We start from the raw sequence: 13170 nt of genomic DNA on the forward strand, positions 1-13170 counted from the left end.
ATAGCTGTGTTTTCAGAAACCCAGCAGTGAACCGTTGTCATCTTTAGAACCCAGTTTCAACTCTATGGCTGGTGCCTTAATCTGCTGCTTTACACCGTGGCGCTGTAATTATCAGATCAGATTTTACACCGCCGCTCCTTTCTCCCAGCTTAACTATAAGCTAACAAGGCTCTGTGCAGATCTAAAGCTGGTTAGGACACAGCGGACAAAGTGTGAACCCAGCGGGCCACCCAGAGGCCCTAAATTATACTTCAAGTTTCACGGAACAAGGTGAGCATTATGAGCGGTGCAGACTCAGTGCTGGTTTTTCAATTTTACGGTTCACACAATTCCAGCTTGTTCTAGGATTGGCAGTATTTACTTCCTGAAAATTGCAGCTAAGGCTCTTAAGTTATTTCATAACCCAGCCTTATCCTGTGTTTGTGTTTAGAAAAATCCTAACATTTCATTCAGTCCTGTTGGTTTGTTATTATGAGCCACCACCCCTCCGTTTTCCCCTTTTTTTTTCCTTCTTTTTGGCACAGATGTTACGGCTTTGGGTGACTCTCAGCATTTTAGGAATGTGTGTTTGTCAAAGAACCAGCGAGTCTCAAGGATCTTTATAAAAAGCTTTATATATAGACATTTACACTTTAACTTTGCATATTTTAGTTTACAGCAAATTAAAGGCTGTATTTTTTGTTATTACTTGAGCTTTTCTGTCTCTTTTTGCAATCACGATTTTTTTTTTATTTTTTATTTTATATTATATAATCGACCAACACAAAGTAGTGGATAACTGTAAAAACGGAAGGGTAATTATGCATGGTTAAAAAAAAAATACAAATACGAATCTGAAAAGTAAGGGCTTTATTTATACCCTGATACCCTTAAAGCACATCCAGAGCAATGAATGCTGCTTAGGAAATAACTGTGTATGACTTATTTTCTGTATAAATTCAGCGGACACATGGTGGTGGCAGCGTTGTGCTGTGGAAACTCTTGACAATTAAGCTATTCACAGCCGATGGAATGCGAGATGAAGCTAAAGCCAGGATAATTCAGAGCAGAGGTTCACCTTCTAGCATGACAAGCCCTCTGAACACGCAGCCAGAGCGACCATATGAGGGTCTAGATCGAAGCATTTTGTCTTAATATGTCTTAAAGTCTGTAGCTAGAACCAATTTAGAACCTGTAGCAAGACTTGAAAACAGATGTTCACAGATCTTCTCCATCCAATCTTATGTAGTCCGGCCAGACAGATTGATAATGTGCCGCACACTCTGTTCTACACATTATCAATCTGGGAATGAATCTATTTGGGGAAAGGAGGGACATTCAGCAGAACTTTCTGAGCTGACAGGGTGAAGCGACACCTAGTGGTTGGTTGGTTTCAGCCAATAACGGCATTAAATGAATGTGTACTGCCATGTTTATGTTGGTTCAGCTGTGGGCTCAACCGCTCCTGCTTTCGTCGCACCGGTATGTCCCGCCTTAAACCTCAGTACTGTAACCTGATTGGCCCGAACCGTTTTTGGTTCGGTCTCAAACGGCTGAAGCCGGAGCGGTACAAGATGGATTGTTGTGTATTTGTGAATGGACAAATACCGTGATAATTCAACTTGCAAGTGAGGTAACATCTTATGCAGCTTGAGCTTTTTTGCAAAGAAGAATGTGCAGAAAGTTCAGGCTCTAGATGTGTACAGCTGTTAGATGCATCGCTGAAGAATTGCAACTGTAATTGCAGCAGAAGGTGACACAACGTGACAGAATGTGAAAATGTTTACCGTATACAAATAAGTTTGCATGGCAATGTATTGATAATAAATTCCGTTCCAGAATATCCCACTTGGGGGAAAAAATTAGCAAGAATGTAACAAAATCTCTGCCCTGTACATTCCAGTAATTAACGTTTTATCTTTTCATTAGTGCAGCTTTATAAGAAAAGTCTTTGCCTCTTTAAAAGGTGCCATACACGCAAAACTGTGCCGTATGTGCACACATTTCCAAACTTACTGAGCAACAGCCTGAAAATTTGGCCCGCCCTCAGGATGTGGGGAAATGAGGTCTTCTTCCATCCCTGACCCTGAGCAGATTGGGACTGAAGGCCAGCCTCCTCACTGCCAGCCGCTGGCCACTTTCTCTTCCAACGCTTCACTTTACGATCCAATAAAAAGCTTCCAGCAAAGTAGCCATTCAAAAAAAAAAAAAAAAAACAGTGACAAAACAACAGCGTCTGAAAGTGACTGTCTCCAAGCTGTTTTCACATCCCAGCTGCTCTAAACAGATCTGCTAGCATGCAGTGTTTCGCTTGATTTACGACCTCACAACCGCTCCACATTCGGGCCGCTCCAGAGGAATGTTGTCTGATTATATAGGAAGATACGAGGCGCCCAAACGCTTCAGTTTGCTTTGCTTTCTGCAGCACTCCGGCTCGCTCGTGCTCGGAGGAACTCTTCCAATACTTGGCCGTCCCCTCACCGAACGCTACCCACCCTGCTGGGAAACGTCAGAGCGCAACAGGCCAGGAGGATGCGGGAGTCGCAGGTGCTGATGGGGATGATAAATGGGGCTGTCGAATGGTGACCTCACCCAAATACGCTCTCCGCCTCTCTGATTTCCTTCCTGTGCCCACTGCCATGGCAACCACTTCAGCAGGAGCAACCGATGCAGGCGGAGTGAAGGGAAGAAGTGACGGAGAAGAACCAGAGGAAGAGAAATATTGTTCGGACAATGACCTTCTAGCAACGTGAGCCCAGTCATTTTATCAAACCCTGACGCTTTGGGCTCCGAGTCCTTCATTTGCCTTTTACCTGAGGGATCTATCAGTCCGAGGATCCTGGAGCGGCCTTTCTGTCAGCATGATGTTGACCTCTGCCTTGATTGAATGATGACCTATATATTGCATGATTTTTGGGTTTTTTTTCTGCATAAACTGGGACTCAAACTGCTGTCCTAAATTTGCATATACACATTTGTGCAAATAATGCATGGAAATGTGAACAGAAATACCAGCTTCTTTTTTTTTCTTTTTACTAAAAGTAGCAGATAATTTTGATGACATATACTGATACACATGGAATGCTTATTCCATCTGTAAAGGTTAACTGCTGAAATGTTGTTGGCTTTGAGACGTATTCCAGGTGGATCTCTTGCTACGAAAATCTCCTGGCTGATTGATGCTTTACTGGAATATATCACGTGGCGAAAAGATGCTGCAGAAAACAATCTGCTTTTCATTTTGGGACTTTCTAAATTTAGTGTTTAGTTTCCTCTAACCACAGGCCACGCTTTTATTTCACACCACTCCGACATAACAGCAGCAGCAGCAGCAGCAGCAGCTGTGTTTAACGTAAAAAATGTGAAAAACTTTATGGTTACATGGGAGTTCAGAAGCGGCCACAGAGAGATGGAGCCACTTCTTTCAAGTTGTCCGTGTGCTGATTAAAGACGCATGCATGAGCTTTCTTTAGCTTTCTTTAGCTTCTCTTTGCAAAATGCACCTTTTTTCTCTCGCTCTCTGTGTTTTGCTTTGCAGTGCTGCAGCTCTGTCTGTGTTGTGGGTAACAGTGCCCTCTTGTGTTTGCTTTAAGGTTTTTCTTATTTTGATAAAGGATAAATCCTTGAAGCAAACCATTACATAATGTTCTGTAACAATCATTTTTATAACTGTCGTTTAGCACTCAGAAATGAAATTTTTTCTTTTTATTTGCATGAAAAAATGCAGTGTTGCGTAGTTGTCATTGTGTTGTCTTTTCATGCTCGCTGCCCTGTGTTTTCAGCCACTCACATTATGTGTCAGATGATCCGCAGTAAGTTGCATTTTAAACACTCAGACCCAGATTGATCACTCTGTTCCTCGTTTATTGGCTGAACTACATTTTTGTTTGACAGAAGAGAAACATTTTTTTTTTCCTAAATGGGTTGAAAGTTTTGTAGATCTAATTTAAAGTCTTTCCACGCTATTTCCCAGATGTTATTAAAAAAAACTGCTTTTGAAATCTATACTTACTCTTGTGTATACTTTTCCATTTGAATTAAATTAACTCATTAGTGGAGTTTTGCATTTTTTTTTTACCTTTGTCCTGCCCATCCTTTTATCTTAAAGTATTACTAGACTGTACATAGATGTACATTTACCTGTGTTGATAATATACTTCTTAAGCCTGATATGAGGAGATGTGTGAAACATAATTTCATGGCTGACATTTTGACCTCCGGTTTTCTGTGGCTTTGTCCTGGTGATGCCAATATTGGCCAGGTCTGATTTCTCTTTCGGTACCCAAACATAATACAAATATTCTACTAAGAATAAACAACATTAGGAGAATAAAGTCACAAATGAGAACAAAGTCGCAATATTTCGAGAGTAAAGTTACACAATCATTATGCATAATGTTTCAAAGTCCTAACGCTAATAATAATTTGATGCTGATTTGCTATCCTTAATTGTGAAAATGGTATCAACCCATAACTTGATGATTTGGGGACTATATTCTCAAATAATCTCTTAAAGTCCACCTCCCGTGACCAAAAGGGGGTTGACGGTCTCTGGCACTGTTATTTTGGGGGTTACAGGCTGGAAAGTTTGGGAACAACTACTCTAGCGTAACTAGACAGGTGTGCCACACAACCATCAACCCAGCCCCCCACAGGTGAGCTTCCTTTATAGGGCAGTCCTGAGTCCTGGTTGGACCTTTTTAAATTCTCCGTCCAATCAGAGCTCAGAACAAATTGGCACCAGCCTACACTCTGAACCCGGGAAGAAACCAACAAGGATACAGTCTGCCAGACATGTAACAACATCATTAAGCCTAAAGTTAGTCCTGCAGCTGTTCATGTGCTCTCAGAATAAAACTGCATCATTACTTAAAAATGACGTAAGTGTTTTCTCATTAAGCATGCTCGCTGTTTCGCCTTCTCTCGCAGGAGTGTGAGTATGAACGACATGTGTGGTGAAGAAGAGGCCATCCGGCGGCCGCACAGTCACGTTCGTCACGAACTGATGCACAACCAGTACAACAGGATGAAAGAAGACGAGAATCACTGGCAGGAAGTTAGCGCATTAAAGTTTCTTCCCTCGTTTATCTCCGTTTTGTCTGAAAGGTTTGCAGAAATGTGGCTCTGCAAGCTGCTGATCCAAGGTGTTTCTCATCTCTCTCCTTTTATATGTATCTTCTGTTAGGACCTGGCCCGGTGGAAAAGTAGGAGGAGGAGTGTCTCTCAGGATCTGATTAAAAAAGAGGAGGAGAGGAAAATGATGGAGCGACTGATGTCGGGAGACAGCTGCATCTCTCAAAGGAGAAAAAGCATCAAAACCTACAGAGAAATTGTGGAGGAAAAGTAGGTGACACCCACAACACAATGAGGGCTTTGATTGGCTTTCCTACACAGAAAAGTTGCACCTGGTGGACATTGATAGAAAATAAAAACTGGATCATGTTCTGAAAGGTGGACTTAACCGTGACTCCTGTTAGTAAGCACCATGGTGACTGACCCTTCCCAATGTCTGCTAAATAGGTTCCCTTTAATGACACACAAGGAAATGGGTTTATGTATGAGTTTTAGTATAAGTAGACAGTATAACATACCCACTTTAGAGCTGTAGGTTATTTAGGCTGTTCGACTGGACAAATGATGTACAAACCAATAGAATTAGCTTCAGTCCAGATTTTATGTTCTTATTTTATATTCCTGTTAGCTACCGCGGGACTTCAACCAGCCATGTTTAAAGATGATACCTCCTCAGTTCTCTCAGTACGTGGACCGCACCATTAGGGGCAATAATACCCTGGATTGTAGGTGTGTTGTAATTCAAAGCATGCCTACAGGACAGTGACACTTCCACATTAAGGGCTTTCAAAAGTAATCTGTATCTGCTCATAATCCCAGTTTACACTCCACTCAGAGAAAGCGGTGCACCAAAACCATCCCAGGATGGCTGGAAGTAGCCCTTTCACAGCAACAAGACAGTTTCTCAAAAACAATGTGGGCCTCATTCGAACAACACGATCTTCACGAGCATACATAAACTGTGCTCATTTAAATCGAAACCTGTATAGGCAATGAGATGGTAAAAAAAAAACACATCAGTCTTTGCAAATCAAAAATCGTTTCAGAAACCTTTTATTGGAGCAGGACAGGGCCTTCATGTCCGAGGACAAGGCTTAATACAGATTATCCAATCCAATATTTATTCCCGTTTATCCGTGCAGGGTCCTGTTAGGGCTAGCAACCTGTCCACCCTGGACAGGCGAGACACACGGGACAAGCAACCATGCCCACACACTCCCACATAACATAATTCAGAGAGACCAGTCCTGAAAGAAATCTTTTCTGTGGGAGGAAGCCAGAGCACCCAGGGAGAACCCATGCATGCACAGGGAGAACATGCAGAAAGACCTCAGGCTGGGATTTGAACCCAGGACCTTCAACTGCACAGCCCTCAATACAGCATAGCCAGAGCTAATTTGAGAAGTGGGATAAAAGCTGCAAAATAATCTCACAAAGACAAAATTGACAACCGTGTTGCTGGCAAAACCCTGAGAGAGTTGTGGTAGTGATGACATCATCTCACACAACAGACAGCATCTACTGACTGAAGTGCTCTTTAACTTTGCATATTCAGTCAATCTCTTGCGGCCTACAGTCCCACCTCGTCTCAATGCAAAGTTTGAAAAAGTGATGCCAAAAGACATCAAGCTAAGCCTTGTTCCTCTGACCCAGATCAATTTCCATAGGGGTCCAACATATAATATCTCCATCACGCTTCATGCAGCTCTAAACTATGTGGAATACCGGAGCAGTTATGCTTTCAATGCCATCCTTTCTGATCTAATCGAGTACCGCTGGCCCTGGGACTACCCTCACAACTGTTTGACAGATCGACCACAATTTGTCGAGATCGACTACAATTTCTCCTCCATCAGCAGTCTTAGTACTGGCCTCCCACAGGGCAGCCCCCTCCTGTGCTCGTTATACACTCACTACTGTTTCCCAGCATTCCCAGGAAATCTTATTAAAAGGTTTGCTTCTAAAGAAGAAGAGTCTAGATACAGAAACGAGGGGCTCTGCCTGACTGTTGTTACTGAACACCACAATAACTGAAGGATTATCACAGATTTCAGGAAACACAGCACAAACCTGCAACCCTTCATCAATATGTATGTGGAGAGAGCTGAGTCATTAAAATTCCTGGGAATTCACAGTAGTAACGGTCTCACCTGGTCTATAAACCCTTCAGCTGTCATGGAAAAGGCCCAGCAGTGGCTGCTCTTCCTGAGCATCTGCAGAAAGAACAACCTGAACGATGGGCGCTGCTGTTCGTTTACAGCGGCATCATTGAGAGCATTTTAATGCACTGCCTCATTGACAAAAAAGCTCTTCAGAGAATTACAAAGACCACTGGAAAAAGATTTCCCTGGCTCTCTTCTCTATCACAGACTTCGCTAACAGCCGTACTCTCTCCAGAGTCGACGTTAAAGAACAGTTCTCGTGCCACACAACATCTATTTGAGACTTTGGCAGACGTTTCAGAGCTATCAAATCAAAAACTTCGCAAATATTAACATCCCTATCACGTATAATGTAATGCGAATGAACATATCCCACAGGTTTCTACTTAGCTACACTTATTAATTTGTTTAAAGGTATAGTGGACGATTTTTCTGGAAACGTAGATAAGAAACGTCCATTCCCTTTTTGAATAACTGCGCATGCAGAAAACCGTCTTACGGCTCTTCCGCTCCTCAGGGAGATTGCGTGAAAAAAAATCTCCCAAATCCACTCAGGTCTTATTTCTTTCTTCTCAGGTCTTCCTCTTCTTAAACTTGTAACACGGTTTGCGTCCTGTAAGTCTCAGCCATTTACAAAAAATACGGTGAGAGCAGCGGAGCTACAATGAACGGCTGAAACCGAAGCTAACCGCTAACCTTTTTTTGGGGGGGGGGATATGGGACCCTGTGCACCTTGTAATCATTCAGTTCATGCTATGAACTTCTCTACCAACACGTGGCGGGACCTGAGGAGAGCGAGGTGGTTCTACAAGCTTATGAATCACGGGGTGTAACGTTTTACAAAATGCTCTTCCACTTTGGCTTCATCTCTCTTTAACATATAATGACAGCAAGGAATCTGTTGTGTGTTTTTAACCACTTGAGGTTACATCTAATTTTATGATCTGGAAAGGATCGGAACATTTTAAATCTAAAACAGGGTGTTCTGCTGTGCACCTACACCTCACATATAAGCAACACTCTTGAGGACTAAAATGTTCTGGACAAAGAAGCTAAATGGTTTGAGAGAAGAGTGAAAGACGTATTTTAGATCAAAAGAGAAAGACACATCTCTAAACAGAGGTTTAGAGGTTTCAGATTTCAGCTTTCATAAACATGCAGTTCAACATTAAGCCTGAGGCCACATCTTTGTGTTAGCGGAGAAAATTTGAAAGTAAATTTAGATATGCAGCACTGCACTTCTTCAGAGCTTAAAGCCGGGGGCTTCTCCCTCAATAACTTTTGAGTAGATGTGACGCTAACCGTAAGATCGCTCCACCCACGGAGAAATTTACCCCAGGCGACTCTAACGACCGACAAAGACGTTGTAATGACGGTGATAGTGAAGCTCACAGCGTTAAAACAGCCATATTTGCCTTATCTATCAACATTAAAGCAAAAGAAACAGGAGAAAAAATTTCCAAACGAGTTGTGAATCATGTCAGTGAAGTTATTTCAAGGTAACCACGGACAAGTCGATTTAAAATAGCAAACTTATACCCAACTTAATGTATAAAATAGCTTAAAATGCTTGCTGCAGACTGCAGTAGATGTTTTCATGCTGACATCGAGCTGTCCATGTTAAGGATTTACAGCAATATTCGGAATTAGGAATTCAAATTTTACTTTACATATTAAACTCTTTGTGCAAAATCAGAGTCCTGGTAACTGATCATAGCTGACAACAAAAACCTCAGGCAACCAGAAGCTGCAATGTACAGATTATCCAAAGCACATAAAACACAGCAGAACTAGAGTAAAGCATTACCCTTTAATTTAACCATTAACCATACGATGTTTATGAACAATTGAGCTCTAACCGTTTGGGATAACATGTCTGAATTGTACTTTCCCTACTTATTTTTTTAAAATTTAATTTTCATTTTTACCAACTTTTTTTTTAACAACACTGACAGCAATGCATTTGTAATGTAAAATCCTGGGATTTTATTGCGTATTAAGAGGGAGCAGCTTCTTTAGGGAAAGGGGCGTTTCACTTTGGGACTAATCGCAATCTCTGACTGGTCAGTTACTGCAAAGCCGTCAAGATTGATTGCCAGCATCAAATTAACTAAAAGAAATTAAGTTCAATTGTTTATTTTTTTAACCCTTTTTGGACCAGCATCTAAATGGCAAACGACCATCACATTAAAGACAGGATAAAGACATTTGTTACTATTATATGTCAAAAGGCTTAATGCTGTCCATGTCAGGTAAAGAAAAAGTAGACTATACATTTAAAAAGCCTTAAACCTGAACTAGGTTCATATGTTTATTTTGATGGCACTGATTGATGAATGTCATTCAAGTAGCTTTCAAATGTTCACCTGTTTGTAGGGAGCGGCGTGAGGAGGAGCTGCGGGAGGCGTACCGTAAAGCCAGAACTCCAGAGGAGGCATCAGCCATTCTCCAGCGTTACGCCCAGCGTTTCTCTATCAGCGAGGCCATCCTGGAGCGCCTGCAGCTGCCCAAGCTGCTGGACCGCAGCGTCTCAGCCGATCCCTCCCTTTCCACCTCTCCCTTCTCCCTCTCGCTCTCCTCCTCCCCCACGACTCCGGACCCCTTCGACGAGGACCCCAGCGGGCCCATGAGGTATCTGCGGCAGCAGTCCGCGCCGACGCCAAGGTTTACGTCCACGCTGGAGGCCCAGATCGCCGAGTTTCCCAAAGACTCCACCTCACACCAGCGGCCCCAGATTCGCTCTCGCTCGTCTGAGCCGCCGTCCACCCGAGCCCTGTCGCCCAAACCGGTGCCTTTGCTGACACCCAAGCCTTACTTCCAGCCTCGACCGTCGGCAGATGAAAAGTGGAATGGCAAGGTGAGACTGGCAGTAAAGAGGTAGATTAACAACCAATACTTGTATTTAAAAATCAGTTTCCAGCATAAAAAAGGTTTGATGTCAGACAGTTCACCCTAACATGGCTAAAATAATTTTCTCAAAATCATATCAATTGGAAATTTCTTCTCAAATATGTAAAATGCAAGTATTTGGTTTGTTAAACTGAGATTAAAGCCTTTCCAGCTGGCCCTCAAAAGTCTACACACCTGTTTTATATTGGTAGGTAAATAAGACCATGAATAATAATTTCAGGATTTTATCCAATAAAAATTTGAAAATAATAAATTAGAAATCCTACAGATGTGTAAAATGCAGTTCTGCATTCCAGCCAAACCATTTCATAACTGTGATGTTGTTGATTTGAATGCATGCTTGAACAGTAATGCTTAAAACCAAAAGGCTTTCAGCCTTTGAGCAGGACACCGCAGGTTTTTGGGCTTGATTCAAACTGTCATCCACCTTGATAAAAACCTCAGTTCCATCTGAAGAAAGTGAAGCCAGACTATGATGCTGCCGCCGCTGTGGTTCATAGTTGGTATGATGATCTTTTGGTGATGACAGTTTTCCCTTCCTAACAGATTTGTTTGCCTTTCAGTTGAATTGTACAGCAGATTTTCTCAAAGGTTTTATTATGTTCCTGTTAAATTCTGACATTTTAACTGGAGTGTGTAAATTTTCAAAAGCCACTGCATTCTGAAAGTAATATCCTGAGCTTACTGTCCTGCCTCCCCTTGCAGAATTGCTCATATTGTCTCGTGCGTATGAAAACCCAAGAGGTCCCTTCTCTTAAGAAGCTTAATGCTTCAATCTTACCCTTAAGTGCCCATAGCAGGATCCCTTTCCCATTCAAAAAAAGTAAAAATGAATATTTAAAATGAGACCATGTTGTGGTGTAGTGTAAGGGAGATTCATGATGTTACCAGACCCAAATGGAGCAGAGCGCTTTTCTGGAATTCCTTGTAGGGAATCCAAGCTTGAATGGACACTCTGTTCGCTATTGACTTAAGAAGTTGACAAGTAGGACCCCTCTCAATGTGAAGTGGGCTCCCGGCAGACAAAGAGTGCCCACACAGGCTGTAAGGACAGGGATGAGGAGGTGGAGGAAGAGGGGGTCGGCTGAGGAGCTGCATTCACCCGGCTCCAGCACTGCGTCTTAAGTTACCGCTCACTGGGAGCTCCCCGCACATATATTAGTGCTGCTTTGTGGCAGAGGCCAGCAGGGTGTTTAGAGCAGAGGGACAGCTAATACATAACAGAAGAGACGTCCAGAATACGAAGAAATTAGGGCTTTTAGACATTATTTATTTAAAGTTTAATGTTTTTGTCACCACTTTGCGTTTCTAATGTGGAAATTGAGACTTATGTCAAGACCAAACTGCTTTTAAACACATTCTTATTCCTTGACCTTTTGTACATTTTGACCCTTTAAAACCACAAACCTCTATGTCTGTGATAACTCTTTACAAATACAATTCTGAAAAGTAAGTAAAGCCCTCTTCACTCTCATGCCCCTAAATAAATAAAATTCAGTTCAGCCACCCGTGTTGAGTAGACGGCCAATCGGTGAATTGAGTCCACCCGTCTGTGATTTAATGGCAGCATAAAGACCATCTGCAAAGGCCTCAGAGACACGGCTATCTGTCTGAACTAACAGAGGCCAGGGGGTCCATTACTTTAGTCACAAAATGATGAAGAAATGTGTTGCATTCATCATCAGAGTAACGCAGCATGCTGAGCTGTCAGATAAGACCCTAGGTCTTTCCTGCTACGATTTATGAGATCACGGGAATAATAAGAGTAAAGAAGCTACTACATAGCAAAATATTTGGAAGACCTTGCAAAATAAAGGAAAGGGTTAGAACTAAATTGAGATTATGATGCACAAACAATGTCAAAGTTGTTGTTAAGGCCTCTTAAGTCTGTGCCGCTGTCACGCAGGGGGACAGTTTGCTACGGGTAAACGGCGACATCGGAAACGACGCCGCTTCCATAAAGCCCGAGTGGAAAGAAAGGGAATCCCCTCCCCAATTCCAGGCGTCTCCTTCCGAGTCTGGGAACGGCACAGCGGCTGCGTCCACGCCAGACGCCTCACCTGCTCGCAGTCCGCCAGCCTCCCCTGAAACAGGAAGTCAAGCGTCAACAAAGGCCAACGACCGACAGGGCAGCAGAGAGGTCGCTTCTCAGGACGCCAAAGTCACGGAGAGTTCACCACCTCCCACTCGGCCAACGTCTCTTCCTGAGGTCAGAGTTGGGATTTTTTTTACATTTAAACCCCGTCTAATAAGGTTACATTTATAAGCATTAGCAGGCACCATGGTTATGGAAAACAGCTACTGTGTGGTGGAAATAATGTGTTTTTTTTTTTTTTTTTTTTTTGGAATCAGTTTAACCTTTGTAAGCTCAAACGTGCTTCATCAGTTCAGCATATATGGAAACTATTCAATGTGGTCCACTAATCTCAAACCTTTCCTGCTAAAATTTGTCTCTGATTCGACACGTGCGATATGATAACCTTCCTTTGGTTGTCATGTTTTATTGCTGGGTTTTGCATTTGATTATTTTGTTTGATAGCCCTAAAGCAACATTTTCCTCCCTAACTACAGGAATGTAAATCTGCTAAGTCTATCCTTCAGACAGTAAGCCATCTCTCTGACCATTACAGGAGCTAAATCAGCCAGAGGACAGCTTCAGCGGGACGGGAGGCCTGACAGATGCTGCTCAACAGGAGGAAAAGTCCAACGCTGCAGCTAAGCAAGCGCCACCTGCAGGTCTGAGCAGCACATTACAATGCCCCTTTCCTGATTAGCATGCTTTCTGATTATAAGGCCATTTTTTTTCTTTGTTTCTAAAGCTAGGATCTTATGGATTTTATTTTGTAATTTCTTCCAGAGCCCAAACCAGAGAAGACTCAACAGTCCAGTGAGAACCTGCAGTTTTTTCCAACTGAGGTTAACACATTAAAAAATCAGGCTTTCGCGTCAACGGTGAGAGAAATTTGACATAAATCATTAGTGACCATCGTATCGGAAATCATCCGGTCAATGTAAAACCACTTGTAGGTAAGAGTTTCTTCCTGTC

General features: G+C 42.5%; 1 protein-coding gene and 1 long non-coding RNA gene across 7 annotated transcripts in view; both read left to right on the plus strand.

The window, feature by feature from the left end:
- The window catches only part of LOC105931916 (LIM and calponin homology domains-containing protein 1), a 104818-nt gene that overhangs the window by 75249 nt on the left and 16399 nt on the right, over positions 1-13170 (plus strand). For all 6 annotated transcript variants that reach the window (XM_036127539.1, XM_036127537.1, XM_036127538.1 and 3 more), the window contains 6 exons: positions 4909-5035; positions 5165-5322; positions 9591-10071; positions 12031-12333; positions 12755-12860; positions 12982-13076. In XM_036127539.1, coding sequence (XP_035983432.1) covers positions 4909-5035; positions 5165-5322; positions 9591-10071; positions 12031-12333; positions 12755-12860; positions 12982-13076 — 1270 coding nt within the window. The remainder of the gene's footprint in view (positions 1-4908; positions 5036-5164; positions 5323-9590; positions 10072-12030; positions 12334-12754; positions 12861-12981; positions 13077-13170) is intronic.
- On the plus strand, positions 2436-3792 carry LOC118557467. The gene is made up of 3 exons (XR_004927881.1): positions 2436-2526; positions 2635-2728; positions 3762-3792. It is a non-coding gene; the product is annotated as an uncharacterized LOC118557467 (long non-coding RNA).

The sequence above is a fragment of the Fundulus heteroclitus genome, chromosome 23 (assembly GCF_011125445.2).
Source record: "Fundulus heteroclitus isolate FHET01 chromosome 23, MU-UCD_Fhet_4.1, whole genome shotgun sequence".
NCBI lineage: Eukaryota > Metazoa > Chordata > Actinopteri > Cyprinodontiformes > Fundulidae > Fundulus > Fundulus heteroclitus.